Below are 20,831 nucleotides of genomic sequence, written 5' to 3' on the forward strand. Positions count from 1 at the left end.
CGTCCCGGCGGAAGGCTACTGCCAGGAAACATGTGGAGACCCAGACAGAGGTCCCCTGCACACGTAAGAGGAGGGCTGTAGCCAAGAAGAGCGTGGCGACCCAGACTGAGATCCCAAAGCAGCATGCTAGCGTTCAGGTTGCTGGCTGCAATGAGTGCCAGAGTCTGGCCCTTGAAGTGCCAGGCAATGGAGGCAATGCCTGTGTAAGGTGCGACCAGGTAAATGACCTTCTCAGTCTGGTGGCCTGCCTGAGGGAAGAGGTGGAGAGGCTGAGGGCCATCAAGGACTGTGAGAAGGAAATTGACTGGTGGTGCCAGGCCCTATCGGCCCCGAGGTCCCAGCATGCGACTGTGGCTCCCTATGGGGCATGTGGCCTCCAGTCGCCTTGCAAACAAATGACGGAGAGGAATCGACAGACAGACTGTGCTCCGGATATAGTGAGCCCCCAGTCTGCTCCTTACCCTCACAATACTTATGTAGAACTAGGGGGTGTGGGACTGGGACAAAACTCTCTCCCAAAAGGGCAAGGTGATATCCACTGCTCAGTGGCGGAGCCTCTGCCCTTTTGTTGCCGAGCAGAGCAAAGCTGTTTGAGAGAGAAGGATGGGTGGAAACAGATACCTACTCGGCGTTGTGGGCGTCCCCCCCCCAGATCATGCTCGGCTCCCCAGGTGCCTCTGCGGAATAGATTTGAGGCCCTGGAACCCGAGGGAGAGGTGTGTGCAGGTGTGGAGGGAGGCCCACCTGTGAGGGTGCCTCGGGGGAAGCGGTCAACCCCGTGCCTCAAGACTTCCTACACCCGGAAGGACAGAAGGGTGGTTGTCATAGGCGACTCCCTGCTGCAAGGAACTGAAGGCCCTATATGCCGGCCCGACCCTACCCGCAGAGAGGTGTGCTGCCTCCCTGGGGCTCGAGTCAAAGACGTTGCTAGGAGAATTCCCAGACTGATCTGCCCTTCTGACTACTATCCACTATTGATAGTACAGGCTGGCAGTGAAGAAGTCGGTAAGATAAGCCTGAAGGCTATCAAAGATGACTTCAGGCAACTGGGGCGGGTAGTTGAAGGAACAGGTGTGCAGGTGGTTATTACATCTGTACCTTCAGTGGCAGGAAACGATAGTGGGATGAGCCTAAAAACCCATCTCTTGAACAAATGGCTTAGGAGTTGGTGCAAACGCAGGAGTTTTGGTTTTTTTGATCATGGGGCAATTTACTCGGCACCTGGCATGATGGCTGCAGATGGATGCAGCCTGTCTTCACGGGGAAAGAGGGTTCTAGCTGAGGAACTGGCGGGACTTATTGACAGGTGTTTAAACTAGGTATGAAGGGGGAAGGGGACAAAATGACGACCGCTGGGACTGAGGGGGCCGTTCGAGGCTCCAAACAGGACTTGATGGGTGGAGACAGTGGAGTTCAAAGGCTTGGAGAGAGGTGGAGGGATGCTGCTTCTCTTAAGTGCCTGTATACTAATGCGCGTAGCATGGGGAATAAACAGGAAGAGCTGGAGTTCTGCGTGCGGTCGCAAGGTCATGATCTCATCGCGATCACGGAGACGTGGTGGGACAGCTCGCATGACTGGAATGTTGTCATGGAGGGCTATGTGCTTTTTAGGAAAGATCGGCTGGCTAGGCGGGGTGGTGGAGTTGCTCTTTATGTGAGAGAGCAGCTAGACTGTATTGAAATTCACTTGGGGGAGAGTGATGTAGCAGTGGAGAGCTTATGGGTGAGAATCAAGGGGCAGGCTGGTAAGGGTGACACTGTTGTGGGGGTGTACTACAGGCCCCCTGATCAGGATGAGGAGGCTGATGAGGCCTTCCAAAAGCAACTGGATGTAGCGTCACGTTCCCAGGCACTGGTGCTTATGGGGGACTTCAATTATCCAGATATTTGCTGGATGACCAACATAGCCAGGCACGCACGGTCCAGACGGTTCTTGCAGTGTGTTGAAGACAACTTTCTGATGCAGGTGGTGGAGGAACCGACGCGGGGAGGGGTGTTACTGGACCTTATTTTCACCAACAGGGATGGACTTGTTAAGGAAGTAAAGGTAGGGGGCAGTTTGGGTTGTAGTGATCATGAGATGGTGGAGTTCAAGATCCTGAGCGGAAGAAGCAAAGCAATAAGTAGGATTGCTACCCTGGACTTTAGGAGAGCCAACTTCGATCTCTTCCGGGACCTACTTGGAGCTATCCCGTGGGCTCGGGTGTTAGAAGGTAAGGGGGCCTCTGAGAGCTGGTCAGCATTTAAACAGCTCTTCTTCCAAGCTCAGGATCGGTGCGTCCCTGTGAGCAAGAAATCGGGAAAAGGTGGCAGGAGACCTTTGTGGATGAGCAAGGAGCTCATGCGCAAGCTCAAAGGAAAGAAGAAGGTCCGTGAAATGTGGAAAAAGGGTCTGATCGCTTGGGAAGAATATAGGAATGTAGTCAGGGCCTGCAGGGATGCAACGAGGAAGGCTAAAGCCCGTCTGGAATTGAATCTAGCTAAAGTGATAAAGGATAATAAAAAAGGCTTCTTCAAGTATGTTAATAGCAAAAGGAAAACTAGGGAGAATGTGGGCCCCTTACTAAGTGAGGGGGGGGTCCTCGTAACGGGGGATGCTGAGAAGGCAGAGATACTGAATGCCTTCTTTACTTCTGTCTTCAGTGAAAAGGCTCCCCTGCAGGAATCCCACACCCTGGAGGTTAGTGAGAGGGTCTGGGGAATGGGAGACTTCCCGTTAGTCAGGAAAGAGGACGTGCGTGAGCGCCTAGGCAGTACTAAGGTCCACAAGTCCATGGGACCTGATGGGGTGCATCCACGTGTGCTGAGGGAGCTGGCGGAGGTCATTGCCGAACCGCTCTCCATCATTTTTGAGAGGTCCTGGACAACAGGGGAGGTCCCTGAAGACTGGAGGATAGCCAATGTCACTCCGGTCTTCAAAAAGGGCAAGAAGGAAGATCCGGGTAATTATAGGCCTGTCAGCCTCACCTCCGTCCCTGGAAAGGTGATGGAACAGCTTGTGCTGGATACCATCTCCAGACAACTGGGAGAAAAGGAGGTTATCAGGAGTAGTCAGCATGGGTTCACCAAGGGGAGGTCGTGCTCGACCAACTTGGTGGCCTTCTATGATGCTGTCACATGCTGGGTGGATGGGGGAAGAGCGGTAGATGTAATCTATCTTGATTTTAGAAAGGCGTTTGATACTGTCTCCCACGACATCCTTATAACAAAGCTGAGGAAGTGTGGGATAGATGAGTGGACAGTGAGGTGGGTTGAGAACTGGCTGACTGGCAGAGCGCAGAGGGTCGTCGTTGGTGGTGCAGAGTCTGGCTGGAGACCTGTGACCAGTGGTGTCCCCCAGGGGTCTGTGCTGGGTCCGGTCTTGTTCAACATCTTCATCAATGACCTTGATGAGGGTATAGTGGCCACCCTCAGCAAGTTTGCTGATGATACGAAGTTGGGAGGATTGGCTGACACGCCTGAAGGCTGTGCTGCCATTCAGCGAGACCTGGACAGGCTGGAGAGCTGGGCAGTAAGAAACCGGATGAGGTTCAACACAAGCAAGTGTAGGGTCTTACACCTAGGGAGGAATAATTGCATGCACCAATACAGGCTGGGGGATGAGCTGCTGGAGAGGAGCTCTGCAGAGAAGGACCTGGGCGTCCTGGTGGACGACAGGTTGGCCATGAGCCAGCAGTGTGCCCTCGTGGCCAAAAAGGCCAATGGCATTCTGGGGTGCATTAAGAAGAGCGTGTCCAGCAGGTCGAGGGAGGTGATCCTCCCCCTCTACTCTGCCCTGGTAAGGCCTCATCTGGAGTACTGTGTCCAGTTCTGGGCTCCCCAGTACAAAAAAGACAGGGATCTCTTGGAAAGAGTCCAGCGGAGGGCCACAAAGATGGTGAAGGGCCTGGAGCATCTCCCCTATGAAGAAAGGCTAAGTAAACTGGGTCTGTTTAGCCTTGAGAAAAGAAGACTGAGAGGGGACCTGATCCAGGTTTATAAATATCTGAGGTGTGGCGGCCATAGTGGTGAGGCCAGTCTCTTTTCAGTGGTACGTGGAGACAGGACGAGGGGAAACGGACATAAGCTGCAGCATAGGAAGTTTCGCACGAATGTGCGTAAGAACTTCTTCACGGTGAGGGTGACGGAGCACTGGAACGGGCTGCCCAGGGAGGTTGTGGAGTCTCCTTCTCTGGAGATATTCAAGTCTCGCCTGGATGCCTACCTGTGCGACCTGGTGTAGGGAACCTGCTTTGGCAGGGGGGTTGGTCTCGATGATCTCTAGAGGTCCCTTCCAACCCCTACAATTCTGTGATTCTGTGATTCTGTGATTCTGCAAAGCGTAGAATAAAAAGACAGAAGTCTCCAATGTCCATGCTTTAATTTCTCCATTTCAAAAAATTGACTTTGACACCTCAATTAGGACTGCATGTGCATACATTGATTTTTTTTCCCCAAAAGTTTATAATCTACTTACAATTATTAGGCAAGAGATTAATATTTCAATATTCCTTTGCAGAACAGAAGGAAAGGTATGCTTTAAGAATCACTCTTATACTGCCATGTCCTGATACAGCCCTTCCTCGTTTACTAAGACTACGTTTTTCCCTCAGACTCTCAATGACAATTTTACATACGGAAATATTGTAAGAAATTCAAGGTTTGGACCATTCCTCTAAGAAGTCCAGATGGGTTGTATGGTATGACTTAGCCCTTACTCAGGCAAGAGTCTCTGGATGTAGTCAAAGCTGTGTTTCAGTTCAAATGTCCTGTCTGTATAGTCACAACTAAGACATTAAAATATATATATATATATATATATATATATATATATTTATTTATTTATTTTATATATTATATATATTTATATATATTTTAATATAGATAGATAGATAGATATAAATAACAGGGAAGATCTTATCTGTATGAACATTTTGGTAATGGCTTACTGTACCTGGCACTCACCTCTAACTGAAGTCATTGGCACAAAATTCAGAGTCCATTGTTCTATTTGTTTGCATTTAGTCATGAGGAAAGGGTAGCACTGGTAGGAAGCTGTTCACTATGAGCAATAGACAGGCATTCACCAAAACGTGTACCCTAGTTACTGAGAACTACTGTAACAACAACAGAAAGAGTGGGCTTAGGAAGTTAGGTCTAAGCTGCTGACAAAAGCGTGTTAACAGAAAGAAATTTGATCAATTTGTGCATGAAAATGCACACTTCCAGCAGGGCTTACATCTGATGCTTGACTTGGACACAGAGAGTGAGAATAATGCATCTCTGCTTCCTGAGACTCCCTTGCTGACAAGAATTTGTAAAGCAGGTAGGCTTAGGATGCAGACTGTGATGCGCTATGGACTGAGGCTGCACAGACATCGGCAGATTGAATTAGCTTCTCTTTCTGTTGCAATCCAGGGGGTAAGATTATCCAAGAAAGAGCAGGTGCAGCATATTCTGCTGTGTTTGTGAGAAATCTGCTTCAGAGGAAATTTAATCAGGCAAATTGTGCCAAATGCCAGTGCTGGCAGGAGTTGGTAGCTAAGGATTGTTTCAGGGATAAGGGCTTGTCCCAGAGAAAGGAGACTTATGCTCTGTAGTCTGGAAATAGCAGCTTGGTTGGGTTGCCCATTTGTTGCCCTACTGCTTGTTTGCTAATAGTGAACCTAAGTGAGGCCACCTGAAATGAAGGCACTTGGACTTTTCAGAAAACTCAGGTACGCTGACCATATAACAACTTCCAGTAATTAGTAATTAATTACTGTTGGCAACTTCAGGAATTTACAATTTTTCTCAAATTGCTTGGAAGAAGAAAGAGAAGAAACATGTTTCTCTTCAGAAAAGAGCACTTCAAATTACTTCTAAGTCTTCTGATACCAAAATATCTCAACTGAAAGGGCAAATCATCAACTGAGCATTTGAGAGATACAGAAGAATGAATATTTGCCACCAGCTTCAGTGAAACTAGGCTTCACAAAAGGCTTTCACCGTGATCTGTGAGAAAAAGTGAGTAATTCATAACACTACAGTTTGTGTTGCTGTTTTACTTAGAATTATCTGCTCCATGTTTTGCGAAGGACAGGCAGTCACGTATGGAAATGCACATAAAGATTTGAGGAAGTAAACCAAAATGTTGGCAGATAAGGTAGAAGAGACAGCAGATAGAGGGAACTCAAATTGTACAGCAAATCTGAAAGAAGATAAATGGATAATTTAACAGCCACTCAGTTTTCAAGAAAGATGAAGCACAAACTACACTGCATCAGAAAAGGACTAGAAATGATGATGGATGAGACACTTCAAGTAAGTGTTTAACACAACAGAATCACAGTTGCCTGCAGAATTCCCAGCTGAGGGCAAATTCAAAGAACTAAATGAGGATATGAGATTGATACAGTTTGAAAAGTTTTTCAAAATCTATTTGATAGTAAGGCAGAAGGCATTGATCAGCTGCTTGGTTAAAACGTTGAAAGGAGAAGGGGTAGGAACATTTTATATTTTGCATGCTTCAGATGCAGAACCAAAACCATAAAGAGCAGAGCCAAACAAGTTGTTTATGGAACCGTAACTCTTCTGAGTAAAACCTCAAATTATTATGAGCATGTGAATCATTTGCAACTACAGCAACACATCTATCAAGCTACTTCAGTAGGTACCCAGGCCCTCAGTATTACTCTCTCCCTTTGACAGCAAAGTATTGATGGTCAGAATACATTTTGCTACCAGAAGAACTCTGTATGTATTTCCCTCCCCGAAGTACGTTGCACATCACACCACTGGAGAACCAATTAAACCTCCTCTCAAACACAGTAATAGTATCATCTATTTCATCTGGAACCCAATGAAAACGTATGACTCTGAATCAGTAGGGCAAACAATTAAGCCACGTGCACAACATCAAAAGGTTCACAGAACTTAATCCCTAATGCTTCTTTATATTGTTGTATCTTCTACATGCTGCCTACGGAAGGTAGAATTTCAGCTTTTTTTGTTTCAGTACACATGCTTGTGTGCAGAAATGCTTTTGGTTTTTCAAAACATCTTCCATCAAGTATATTATGAGGATCAAATCTTCGGATGACTGCAGTGCAGGTTCCCTTTTATCTGAACTATTCTGAAGTTCAAGGATTTTCAGATAGATGGCTCACCTTCGGCCTACGTATTCTTACATGAAAGCCACTTCAGCAAAACTCAGGAGTCCAATTCAGCTTTGCTGTAACTGGTCACTACTCTCTTGACTTCAGCAATGCTTCATGTGCTTATACACCAGGTCTGAATTTATCCCTGTGGCTCCTCGGTCACTAGTCCTCCCTTCCAACTCAGAAACTGCCTACATAATAAAAGTGATTCATTAGAAACCACTGGGTTCCAAAGCAGAGTGAACACTGCGACCTATAACTTTTTGATATGTGCTCAGTCATAAAACTGAATTTATATGGTCTTATTCCATAAACTCACTTTACAAATATTAGACCCGCAGCCATACTTCCATGAGCCATAATCTTGTCAAAGCACACAAGTTAAACAACTGGTCAATATTTGGGTGAGAACCAAAATAAATAAATAAATAAAACAATACTCTGGAGGTCCTGCAGTGTTTGTAAGCTGGGACATGCCACGTTCCCCCTTAAAATCATGTCATACGACTCAAAGAGCACAACAGTGTTGTATCTGTGTAAGCAATAGTTAGATTTCAGCCACACCGATGCTGCATCTTGGCTAGTTCAGACAATGTGCTTTTCCAGAGATGAAGCAGATGCTGATGCAGTCCTCTGTCCGCACCACCCAGGAGGCAGATGATCTACAAGCAGTACACAGTCACAAAAGATGCCTGTATCACTGAAGGTGGTAGAAAAAGTCAGTGCTATACAATAACTTTCTGAGAAACAGCTTAGTTACATACCTGAGGTAATGCATGGCTGCAGAAGAGAATTGCAAATCTATTTAGCTTTTCCTAGTGCTGGAATGGGAGCCACTGGTGGGACTGCTCTCCCAGCACGCTTTATCAACCTGTGATAACGAGCAGCTATTACAGGAAAGGGGATGAAATGGGAAAGTTTCCAATCCCACACCGATCTCTGTGTAGCAAGGCAGCTGCACCACACAGGAAGGGATGCCTGCAGGCAGGGGACGGGGACTCTGGATTTGTCCCACAGCCCACCTGCTGTGCCACAGAGAATTGAGGAAAAGGGTCATTTCTGAAGCTTCAGCATTATTTGGAAGTATCCTATGTCAAACAGCTGTTGAAGACCAAACCTCTTCCTATTGAAGTAAAAAATAAATTGGGCTTAAGAAGCTGAGTAGCAAATTAGACAGATCACTAGCAAAGCAGTTTGTACAAGGCATGCATCAAAAATAGAGGCATGGAAGAGCAGTACATCAAGAGGCTTTTGTGTAATAAAATCGAAAGTAAAAAGTGCAGCCAGGAGGCAGAAAACCCTGACTAGGTTACAGCCAAATAAACCTAAATAGCTTTAGGAATAAATTGGTGATTTAATCCAGATCAGGAGCAGGTGCTATGAATGTAATTCAGTAAATGGTCAAGAACCTGCCAGAAGGGAGAGAAATGTGTTGCTTTTGAGATAATTTCCCAAAAGCTTCATAAAAGAAAATTGATTACTGGTGTTTAATAATTAAAACAGAGCCAGAAATATAGCAATCAAATGAGTTTTTAATTACATCTCGAGCAGAAGTAAAATCCAATTTGTGTACTTTGTATCAGAAAAGTCCTACTGAAATGCTTTGGTAACTGGAAGAAAAATACAAGCTAATTTCCATAGGAATTATAGTAGTTGGTTTAATTAAAAGACTAGATCAGAACGAAAGAGTCTTGAAGTGAAAGGATACTAAATCCAGAAGTAGTGGTCTGAACATCAAATCAATGTCTGAATAAAGATATTTCATGGAGTAAGTACAAAATCTGCACTGTTGAGTAGCCCTAATCTAAATTAGTGTAGAACAAAATAAAGTTTTTTAAAATTACACTATATATTTTGTCAGCATTCCATAGAATTAATTGCTTGTACTGTGGTAAAACTGAGTATCAAAGACATGGTTTATTCCTTCTAAAATATTCCTCTTAACTTATTTTCATCACAGTTAATGTTATTAGTTAACCATTCTGGTTATTTATCTGGCTATGCATACATTTCTAACAAACAATTTACTTTCGGACTTTACAGCTCATAAGATTCAGTGATTATGGGGTGCGAGTGCTTAGAATCATAGGATCATCAAGGTTGGAAAACACCTCCAAGATCATCTACTCCACCCATCCACCTATCACCAGTATTTCCACCACTAAACCATGTCCTTTAGTAAAACATCTAAACATTTCTTGAATACCTCCAGGGAAGGTGACACAATCACCTGCCTGGGCAGCCTGTTCCAATACCTCACCACTCTTTCAGAGAAGACATTTTTACTAATATCCAGCCTGAACCTCCCCTGGCACAACTTGAGGCTATTCCCTTTCATCTCATCATTAGTTATGCCAGAGGAGAGAACAACTCACACCTCACCACAATCTTCAGGTAGCTGTAGAGAGCTATACTGCTCCTGGTCTACTGAGGCTTTGGGTGTCTGTGGCTGCAGGCAGTGCACAGCCAGTTGGCTTCAGCATCTCAGGCACCCACAGTCCTCCTGGCACCCTTGGTTGTGGGGCGAGATGCAGACATGCACATCAGAGGCTTGTCGTCTCCTACCAGCACGCTTAGGAGATGGATGCTAGCTTTGCAAATGCATGGAAAGGATCTGCAGTGTTGGCAGAGGCAGTGCAGGCATCAAGGACAACAGCAGTGAGATCCTCAGAGAGGCGTCTAGCATGCATTACTTCCCTCCATTTTTGATTCAATCAAACCAGGTTTGGGGAATACATAACAGTCTGGAATATGGTGCTCAAAAGAGGGAACTGTGAGGTCTGGTGATAGGAGTGTTTCTTATGCACAGCCATCCCAAAAATAGCACGAATGCCACCAGAGAGCAATACTGTCCGTGGCAGAAACCACAGCCAGCTTTGCCTCTTACTCCAGGCCCAAGGTTGCGTAGGTCCGCACCACATTCTCAGCAAATAATTTTAATTAAATTTGCTTTAACTTCCACACAAATCAGCTACTTACTCACGGCATGATTTTACAGAAGTGCTGAGCATTCATATTTCCTACTGAAGTCAACTGAAATTGCACTTTTTCAGCACATCTTAAGATCAGACCATTAACCCTTAATTATCATATAATAGCTCAATTAAAAATTTACCAAGACTTACTTCAGTAGTTAGCCAAACTACATGGTTTGCAAGCTAGCTATAAAACATTCAGTTCTTAGTGGTGTGTGGGCTCTGGGGGCCATTTAAACAAGCTGTTGTTAAGCCTGCTATTTAAAGCAGAAAAAAAACAAAAAAAAACCCTTGCCTTCTGACTAGTTCATAAGCAGCAAGCAGGAAGCCCCAGACACTGGGGATGCTTCAGAAGGACTATCTTCAAGGCCTACAAGAAAGCCAAAGTAGTTGAACAGCAATTTTGCCATCTTATGTGCTTTTTTTTTTTTTTTTTTGACATTTTTGGTGGATTACTTAAAGCCTCAAGTCAAATGAGTATGAGATAAAGAAATCCCAAATGAAATGAAAAATATTACCTACAAAGAATTTACAACTGGAGGTGAGGAGGGTGAGTGCACAGTGCAGATCAGGTTCCTTTTATGCAACTCCCTACACCATCCATCAGCAGACTGGAAATATTAACATTTTTTCCTCTTCTCTATTGTTTTCTATTTTTCTCCAGTGTCTTGTGAAGCTGAACGTGAAACTGAAGCCTATGCTGGACTCTGTGGCAGTAAATAGAGGTAAATGGGAGGAGTTGCACCAACAAAGACTTCCATCTCAGGCAGCATCCTCATCCTCCTTTTCCTCTACCTTTACCATGTCTCTCAAAGACATAAATTAAGCCTAAGTCAGTGTCTATTTATGATTAGAGCTGTCTGAAAGGATTTCAAAAGCTTTGGCACACTTTTTTTTTTTTTAAAAAAAAAGAAACACTTTCACAGATATGCTTAATTGATCGGATAGTATCTTGATGGCAGCCTGGTTTGCTATTTCTTCCCTTCTGAAGAGAAGGCCTGCAGTGAGATTGCACTGGTTTCCAAAGCGACAAGAAGGACTTAACACAAGAAACATTCATTCAGCTCTGCTACATTTCAACTGCTACCATAAAAATCTGTAAAACTGACAACAGACTGAAATATAAGAACTTACAACTTAATAAAATTAATAATACAGAGCAGAACTGGGATGTGAGGTGGTCAATTCATATGCAAGGAGCTGCAGGAAAACAGAATAGTATGTAATTGCATTGTTGTTTTGCATCTCTTCAGTACATGTTATGAATCAATTATGCTTGCTTTTGTGATGTTCCTCTCTTCCTTCCTCTTTTATGCCTGGATGTTCTGAGAAGCCTGCTTTGTATTCTAAAGAAGTATTTTTTTACAACAACGCTTCTTAGTGATTGATCAGGGCCTTTAGAATTGCCTACCTTTGCTACATTTAAAAACAAACTTTATTATCTTTAAAAATACCAATCTGTCCCTGCTTCCCTGAGAAATTCATATTAACAATGCAGTAAATTTCTCAGCAAGGGGAAGCTTGCATTAAAACAAAATACTGCATGCTAATTTTAGAGGTTGTTTTCTTTCTTTCTTTTTTTTTTAAATACTCCTTTAGCACATTCTTTTTTTTTTTTTTTTTTTTTAATTTACAGTGTACCCTAAGGGAAAAAGTAATGGGCTTCAATGAATATAGAATAAAAATAAAAACGAAATCTGCTGCCTTATGCTTCAGGTTTATATAAATTGAAAACTGGACCATGGATGAACCTCTCTAGTATAATTTGCAGTGGAAATGAATATTTTAAAATGGTAAAGAGAAAGAATATTATCATACTGAACTGACTACCTCTTACTTCTCTTGCAGTACTCTCAGTACACTTTAAGATGATGTTATTACAGCTAGCACAGTGCTAGGCTCACACACAAACATCTGTGGTAGAGGGGTTCTTTAAAGTTTAATCAAATCCAGTAGGTCACAAAAGCAAATGTGTTCAGCTCTGTGCGATGACACTGGTATTATGTGAAAGTTGGCCTTCCATTAGCGTACAGATCACTAGTGTAGCAAAGCTACGGCATCTGAATTGAGGATGCTTTCTCTGCTGCATGATGGGACCCAAGAGGAGTCATGTTGCAGCGCTTAAGAGTTCCCATTCATGGGAGAAGAAAAGCCTTTGTACTCATTGAAAATGCCACGGTGAATGTAGGCTTGTCTGGCAACCAAAATTAAAGCTGAATTTGGCTACATTTTACACCTGTGATAATGTCCGTTTGCTTCTGAACCTGGCTGAACCAAGTGAATGCCAAAAAGAGCCTCCCTGCTTCCCACTGAAAAGGAGTCCTTAGCACCTTTGAAAAGCTGACATCTGTCTGACAATCAAACAGAAACAACAAATCTGCTGAGCGCTTCCTTAAGTAAAAACACAGACCAAAACCAAAACAAAGTCCTCTGTGCTACCAATCATGTGTACAGGGGAATAGGTGGAAATTTCAGTACCATTACAAACCAACATGTTACCACGCAACTGAACCACATCACCTTCTCTATCGAATGAAGCAGTGTAGGAGCAGAAATACAGAATGCATAGCAGTGAATATACACATCAAATGGAAATGCTTCTGCTATTATTTGACCAGTTTTTTTCTTCCCTGAATAAAGATAGATGCAGGATAGTAAACAGCAAGACACATACAACTTGTAATGCATACTTTATGGGGGAAACAGACACCAGGAACTGACATAGTACTGCTGGCTGGTACACAGAGCTTTCCTGAATTTTGATATTGCATATTGCTACGTGTAACATAATTTACAGCACATATCCTGAAGCTCCCCCCAAGGTTGAGTTTCCCCTCGTTTCCTCTCCTTTTTATTGGCTTCAGTGCGCTGTTGCCCATGGCAACTCCCACGGCAGTGATGGGAATTCAGCACCGCACCACCTGACATCCAGCTGAAGCTCTAACAATGTCAACCATCAATCAAGTGACTGTTTGTAATTGCCTCCATCTATTTCTCCTGTCTTTCGGTAGCTTGGCTATTGTGGGTCAAAATCCAGAAAGTGCTGACTAATGTTATGGTTCTGTTCCTCCATCACAAGGAAGAAAATGAGAGAGCACAGTTAGATCTTTATCAAATTGTTCTCAGGCAAAATGAGGGGGGTCATAGCAGCATATCATAAAGAGCAGAATTTGGTGTCTGAAAGTTATACAGTTCTATATTATTATTTTATAAAAGCTTTTTTTTTTTTTTTTTTAATACACCTTAGGAATCAGCAAAAGATCCACATTTTGGAGAGAAAAAGAAAATTCTTCATGGAAACAAAAAATAATCATATTCCAAGTTTCTCATATTAAAAAGCATAGAAAACAGTTCTTAAAGAGTGCTTACAAGCTGTATAGGCAGACACTGTATCTGCTTTTCATTCTCTCTGACTCCAAAACATTCTCCCAGCAATTTGGTCAGTTTTGACACTGTCCTGAGACACACACAGCACAGATGAGCTGACTGGGGGTTATGAAGTCTGAATTTTTTTATTTTTTTATTTTTTGTTCCTCCTTTCCCTGCCCAACGCACAAGGTCAAAACGCATGAAATGAGATAGGATCCATGGTTGCATACAAAGCACAGGGCCAGCAGGGTGAAGACAAAGGCAAGCAGGTTGGAGATCCCACTGTTACCTAGGCCAGTGCTGGTAGATGGCTGCTTGGCCTTCCTCTGCACATGCCCACCACACTCAGTGGCTCAGTGTCAGAGGACTCCTCACTTCTCTGCCCCTGCTGTCAGTGGAAATTTTGCCTGCAACAGGGACTCAAGAATTTGCAACTACAGTGCTAAAATGAAGTTAGCACAAAGTGCATCCATAGGAGCTGCGTTCTCCTCAAAGGTGCTCTGCTTCAGTTTAGCTCTAATGCAGTCTTCAAAAATTTCAGGCCAGGCAACATTTCCACTCAGGATTCCCACTTGTGAGACTACTTTCCAAAATGAACCCTTCCTCAAGATCTAAATGCTATAACATCACCTTGGGCAACCAGGAAGGTACCTGGCATTCAGATCCTGTTTTATTCAGAGCGGGCTTCAAACTACAGGTGCACCTTGCTCCCCAGGGGGAGGCACAATGGCAGCCTGTTTCTGCCCTCCTGGTGAAGCCCTTTACTCATGCTTATCGAGGAGATGGAACATCCAGGTGTGTGGCTTCTGCTTCATGCCTGGGGAGCTGCACAAGGCAGAAAGGCATTGGTAGAATTGCTCAGGAGAGGCTCCAGTGTGCATCCTCCTAGGTTAAAGCAGAGCCCAACAGTACTACTCTGTGACCCCACCAGGAAACCAAGTACTGCTCAAGGCTCAGAGAACTCGAACTGGAGACTCTCCTATGGATCAGGCAGAAGGAGGATTTCCCACCTCCTGAGAATGAGACAACCAAGAGGTACTAGCCGTAAAATCAGACAACTTGCCCTAAAACTGAATCACTGATCAGGCCTTTCTCCCAGCCTGGGACCTACAAGCAAAATAAAACTTCCTAACTCAATCAAGACCTAGACAGCTGCTTCTGGCAGGACACAGTTTGGTGTCACATACAAGGTTAGGCAACAGTACCTCATGAAAGTTTAATCTGGATGCATAAGGTGGCAAACAGACACATAACTCCCCATGCAGCTCTGTCTTAGCCAGCTTGCTCTCCTTTACCAGACCAGGGATCTTGCTGAGAAGGTCATTAGTATGTTTAGTACCCTGCTGAAAATAACTAGAGCGTAGATGAGTGTGTTTCTTTTTAGCTCAGGTATTCATTCAGATGGTGTCCTTGGATAGCAGCTGCATTCTTGGGACTGGTGTCCTTGCTAATTGCTCCTCCTTATAGTGCACTGCTATTTCATAATGTGCCTGTAGTTATCAGCAAAAGCCAATACTAGTATTCACAAATTGTTTTTGAAAACTGCAACCAGCAGTGCCTAAGATAATTTTTAATATTTAGACTAATTGATCCTAATAGAAAAATGGGAGTGTTTCAGTCTACAGGCCAAATATTTATTTTCCCTTCATACAGTTAAACAATCTGAGTTATAGACAGTTTATGCATTGAGTGCAATTTTAAGACAGGTTTATTTTAAGGCCACATAAAACATTAATAGACACTTCCAATGCTTAGAAAGATCTGGGAGAGAAAATGTAAGAGTAAGACTTCTTTTTTTTATTGGCTTTGCCAAAGAAACTGATGATTTCAATAGTAAAATAGTGTGAATGATTTCTAAGAAAACAGAATTTGAGGTAAATAGCAAGTGAAATGAGAGATTTTCATTACCTGAATGTGACAGTATTGAAATCTGTACTGTGTATTGATTGTTACCTTTTCTTTCTTAGAATATCTCGTATTTAATTACCAATTTATAAGCATGTTGGAAACTGCATCTTACAGTAGTGTGGAGAGTACCACTGTGAGCTTTGAGCCTTCATGTATGGGCAACAACAGACACATGCACAGAAACAGTGTGTCTATTTTCTAATGCAAGTGCATCCTACTTACTTTTGAAAATGCACAATAAATATCCTTGCCCCCTTTTTCCTTTTTGCATTTTAAGATCATTACCCTCATTGTTTTGCTTTAGTAGATCAAACAATGCTGATTCAGCTTTTTAAAGCATGTTTTTGAAATTAACAAGTTGGTTTTATTGATCTCTTTAAAAATGAATAAATAAATAAATCACTTAATTGTTCCTGTGATTTTGACTTTTGTTTGTTTGTTTCATTGAAACTGACTTGTCAGGATGAATCAGAGCTGTATGTATTGATTTGTGAATCACACAAATTGAAGAGCAATGAAAACACATGGAACTGAACAGCTCAAATATAACTTTTGAAACATGACCTTGCAGCAGTCATTCCTGGGAAGAAACCTAACTTCACCCACTGCACTTGGCATTATATTAGGGAATGACCAGAAACCAGATCCAGCCAAAGACCTCAACAGAATATTTACTTGTATAGAAATTATATACATTAGTACAAGTCAGTGACACCGGATGTAGCATTATTCAGTAGAAACACCATATCTACTTCCCTCCAAGGAAAAATTACTGTTGAAATAAGCAATTTCAGAAAAGAAAATATTTGATCTACTCCTTTAAAGCAGTAGGAGAGCTGTCATATTCTATTAAGATACAAGCATCCTTCCTTCCATCAGCTTTCACAAATTTAGGCTCTTAATGTATTGTAAAAGGGAAGTTTCATATTCACACAGTACAGTGCATCAATAAAGTACTTCCCATCCTGTGTTCCAAGGTTACGTGTTTAACTTAGAGATTTCTCTTACAGTGTAACTGCTTAGAAATACTTAAGGCTATTACTGAAGATTTATAAAAAAAGGATTTGGAAAAAAATATATATCAGTAAATTTATTTAATTTTACTTTTTGTTCTTCTGAGCTTCAGGAAATACTGAACTGACAAAAATACTCAGGCCTAGGTAATATTTTAAGGACAAGAGATCTATTCTAGCTGATGTGGATATTATTATTATTAAACATTTCAGTTTACTGCTTAGAAGATAAAAGGACAAAGGGGAAAACAGAAAACAGGCAAATATAGATAAGGCAATTTCTTTGTCTGGCATAAGGTCTCATTTGCGTCACAGCTGCTAGAAAACCAAGGATGCAGCCATGGCAAACCCATCTTGTTCTGGCACTGCGAACCTACTTAGCACTGCGACTAGTAATTAGCACACAGCAGAGGCTTGAAAGCACTGTAATAAACAATGAGAGGAAAAGAAGAAATGCTGGGAAGGCAGAGGGGACACAAGAGCATGCAGTCACAGGCATCCAGCACTCATATGCACCTGGAGCTGCACAGAGCACAGCTGCAGCCCACAGCCCCCTCACCAGCACAGTCAAACAGCAGCATCTAGGCTCAGCATTCCCACCACAGCACGTTCTGATCCACTCAGATCCACTTCTCCTCATCCCGTGCTGCCTGGTGTGCCTGAGGGGTGGACACAGCTGAATTTAGCAGTGCCTCCACAGCACTTGATGCAGCCCTGTCCTAACCCTAGCTACACATATCTTCCATTCCATGCTGCAGAGGGCAGACAAGGCCAGTGAGGGTAGCACATCGCTGCCGCCCATTGCTGCCCTGGTGCTTCAGCCTTTCCAGAGAGCTGGACAGAGTGAGCAGAGGAAGCTGCTTTCTCCAGTGACAGATGATGGTGATTCTTGGTGACTGGAAGCAGCTGCTCCAAGTCGGTGATCAGATCCGTGCCGCTAAGTACAAAGGCCAGAGATGGCATACATTTGTTCAGCAGCTGAAATCAGCCCCTACAACGGTTTGCACGGAAGCACGAGCTGTGCTTGGGGGTACAGAAAGCCCTGTAGAGGTTTACGTCTGTCTCGATTAGAGTTGTGTGGCAATTCACGGCCTGCGGGCGCCGGGCGGAAAGGTGACCCAGCCTACGGGCTGTCCCCGCAGGAGATACTGGCGCAGCAGCCATGCGGGGAGCCCCGCAGCCCCCGCGAAATGACCCGGGCCGGCTCCCGCCTCGGCGCGCCGCACTACAGCTCCCAGCGCGCCCCGCGCCGAGCCGACACCCCGCTTCCGGCGCGGCGGGCCGCCCGCATCGGGAGTACTTCCGGCGCGGGGGCCGTTGCCACGGCAGCGAGGGGCGCCGCACGGCTTCACCCATCGCCCGCTTCCGGCGCAGCGGCCATGGAGGCCGCGCCGGTCCCCGACGGGCAGTACACGGCCGCGGTGTACGGGCTGATCCGTGCCGGGCGCTGCGGGGAGGCGGCGGCGCTGCTGAGCCGCGAGCTGCAGAGGAGCAGCCGCTCGCGGGGCGGTCTCTCGCTGCTGGGCTACTGCTACTATCAGCTGCAGGACTTCGCTGCGGCGGCCGAGTGCTACGAGCAGCTGGCCGCCCTGCACCCCGAGCTCGACGCGTACCGCCTGTACCTGGCGCAGGCCCTCTACAAGGCCGGGCTGTACGCCGAGGCGCTGCGGGCCGCCAGCCCGCTGCTGGACCGGCCCGCCTACCAGGGCCGGGCCCTGCGCCTCCAGGCCGCCGTCCACTACGCGCAGGGCGACCTGGCGGCGGCCAAGAGCCTGGTGGAGGAGGCGCTGGCCGCGGACGGCGGCCTCGGGACGGCCGAGGACCCCTCGGAGCGGGCCGACGCCGAGATCAACCTGGGCTGCCTGCTGTACCGGCAGGGGCGGCACGAAGAGGCCGGCGGGAAGTTCGCGGGCGCCATGCAGGTGCTGGGCTACTGCCCGGAGCTGTCCTACAACATGGCGCTCTGCTGCTACGCCACCAAGCAGTACGCCCCTGCCCTCAAGCACATCTCTGATATAATCGAGCGCGGCATCCACCAGCACCCCGAGCTCAGCGTGGGCATGACCACCGAGGGCATCGACGTGCGCAGCGTGGGCAACACCCTGCTCCTGCACCGCACGGCCCTGGTGGAGGCCTTCAACCTGAAGGCTGCCATCGAATACCAGCTGCGCAACCTGAAGGCGGCTCAGGAGGCACTCACTGATATGCCGCCGAGGGCCGAGGAGGAGCTGGACCCGGTCACGCTCCACAACCAAGCGCTAATAAACATGGACACCCAGCCCACAGAGGGCTTTGAGAAACTGCAGTTTCTTTTGCTGCAGAACCCCTGCCCACCAGAAACCTTCGGAAACTTGCTGCTTCTCTACTGCAAGCATCAGTACTATGACTTGGCAGCTGATGTGCTGGCAGAGAACGCCCATCTAACCTACAAACTGCTCACACCTTACTTGTACAACTTCTTGGATGCCGTTATTACTTGTCAGACTGCCCCTGACGAGGCTTTCCACAAGCTGGATGACGCAGCAGGGATGCTGACCGAGCAGCTGAGGAAACTCACAAAACAAATACAGGAAGCTAGACAAAACTGGGACGATGAAGCTGTAAAAAAGGCTGTTAATGAATATGATGAGACTTTGGATAAATATATACCCGTCTTGATGGTCCAGGCTAAAATTTATTGGGACATGAAGAACTACACAATGGTAGAAAAGATTTTCCGCAAATCAGTGGAGTTCTGTAATGATCATGAGGTATGGAAGCTCAACGTGGCTCACGTACTTTTCATGCAAGAAAACAAGTACAAAGAGGCTATTAGCTTCTATGAGCCAATAGTTAAAAAGCACTATGATAACATTCTTAACGTTAGTGCCATTGTGTTAGCTAATCTCTGTGTTTCCTACATCCTGACAAGCCAGAACGAAGATGCAGAGGAGCTGATGAGGAAGATTGAGAAGGGGGAAGAGCAACTGTCCTATGATGATCCTGATAAAAATATCTACCATCTTTGTATCGTCAATCTAGTCATTGGTACTCTTTACTGTGTGAAAGGAAACTACGACTTTGGTATTTCAAGGGTCATTAAAAGCCTGGAGCCATACAACAAAAAACTAAGCACTGATACATGGTATTATGCCAAAAGATGTTTCCTGTCCTTGCTAGAGAACATGTCCAAGCACATGATCATGCTACGTGACAGTGTCATTCAAGATTGCGTCCAATTTCTGAAGCAATGTGAACTGTATGGAAGAAACATCCCAGCCGTCATTGAGCAGCCCCTCGAGGAGAACAGGATGCACAGTGGGAAAAATACCGTTACATACGAAGCCAGGCATTTGAGGGCACTGATGTATAAAATTGTGGGATGGACTGCATGAACAATGTTCCGGTACACTAAAAAAAAAAAAAAAAAAAAAAAACACACACACACACAAAAAAAAACAAAACACTGTTCTTTCCTTAGGCTTGCAAGACGATGCTCATCCTGCTGTAATTTTCTTGATTGCTTACATTTAAAGATTTGTATCCTGTATTTTAACATTCAGTGTGACATTAAATATATGCTCAAATTGAACGTGTATGAAGTAACTGGAGGCATTCTCAGTCATGTCAAATACACCTTAAGATGTGCTGATCAAGAACTTCACTACAGAAATATCATAGAACATTTTATAGGTGAAAATTCTATCCCTGTGAAAGTTTTACCAAGCTTCTTTATGTTAGTTGGCAGTTAAAAATAATTCACAATCCATCTCTTCTAGCAGATACTGAAGAAACAAAGTTATCTAGTTTGTGCTTGTGTGTGAAAAGTTTCTCTTCTGCTTTTTCTGAGGTATTCTTAATACGTTGCACATTATGTTGATAGTATACTCAAACATTAAAAAATGGCTTTGTAATTAAAAAAAAAAATCAAATCCTGCAAAAATTGTCTTTTCCTAACTCAGTAATCATATGTGAGTATTCATGCAAGTTGAAGATGTAATACAAGGACTAAGAATATATTTGGAGGAGGATGTGGTAGGATTAGGAAGATGGAGCTGAGTTTTACAGAAAGCGTAGCCTTTTCTTTCTCCCACAAAAGCTGCAAGAGACTGCTGCTGGAGAACACTCTAATTACATGCTATGTTAGCAGGTTAACTACATTCTTACACTTCCAAAAGTAAATTAGAGGATAAGTCTCAAGCCTTAAGACAGGCTCCCTTGTCTTCCCCTCCTCTACTGCAATGCCTCACACCCCTGTGCCAGGGCCTCCCAAGTAGCAGCTGTTGCCCTGCAGATCTATTTGGCAGCACGTGTTAACTCAATAAGCAGTCCTTCCTTTGAAGCCTAGACTGCCCCTTTGATCCAAACACCACTCTTAAAGTACACCAGCATCCGATAGAAGACTCTACGAGTGTGTAATTATAATTTCCACATTTCTCAAAAAGCATATAATTTCATTTCATGTGAAA

The 20,831-nt window shown here is 44.6% G+C and overlaps 2 protein-coding genes and 1 long non-coding RNA gene across 4 annotated transcripts in view; 2 read left to right on the plus strand and 1 right to left on the minus strand.

Moving 5' to 3' along the window:
* Positions 1–12,078, plus strand: part of PDE11A (phosphodiesterase 11A) — a 127,832-nt gene extending 115,754 nt beyond the window's left edge. For both annotated transcript variants that reach the window (XM_085228128.1, XM_085228127.1), the window contains exon 20: positions 10,758–12,078. In XM_085228128.1, coding sequence (XP_085084254.1) covers positions 10,758–10,919 — 162 coding nt within the window. In that variant the 3' untranslated portion in view covers positions 10,920–12,078. The remainder of the gene's footprint in view (positions 1–10,757) is intronic.
* LOC146543967 (uncharacterized) overlaps positions 1–20,831 on the minus strand; it is a 119,023-nt gene that overhangs the window by 97,600 nt on the left and 592 nt on the right. The window lies entirely within an intron of this gene.
* Positions 17,680–20,294, plus strand: IFT70B (intraflagellar transport 70B). Its single transcript, XM_003207529.3, has one exon. The coding sequence runs from the start codon at positions 17,763–17,765 to the stop codon at positions 19,755–19,757; it is 1,995 nt and encodes a 664-aa protein (XP_003207577.3). The 5' UTR covers positions 17,680–17,762; the 3' UTR covers positions 19,758–20,294.

Source organism: Meleagris gallopavo, chromosome 7 (genome assembly GCF_905368555.1).
Source record: "Meleagris gallopavo chromosome 7, MGAL_WU_HG_1.1, whole genome shotgun sequence".
Classification (NCBI taxonomy): domain Eukaryota; kingdom Metazoa; phylum Chordata; class Aves; order Galliformes; family Phasianidae; genus Meleagris; species Meleagris gallopavo.

What these genes read in the sequence shown, in the direction of transcription:
- IFT70B (XM_003207529.3), top strand. Translation starts at nt 17,763, where the DNA reads ATGGAGGCCGCGCCGGTCCCCGACGGGCAGTACACGGCCGCGGTGTAC.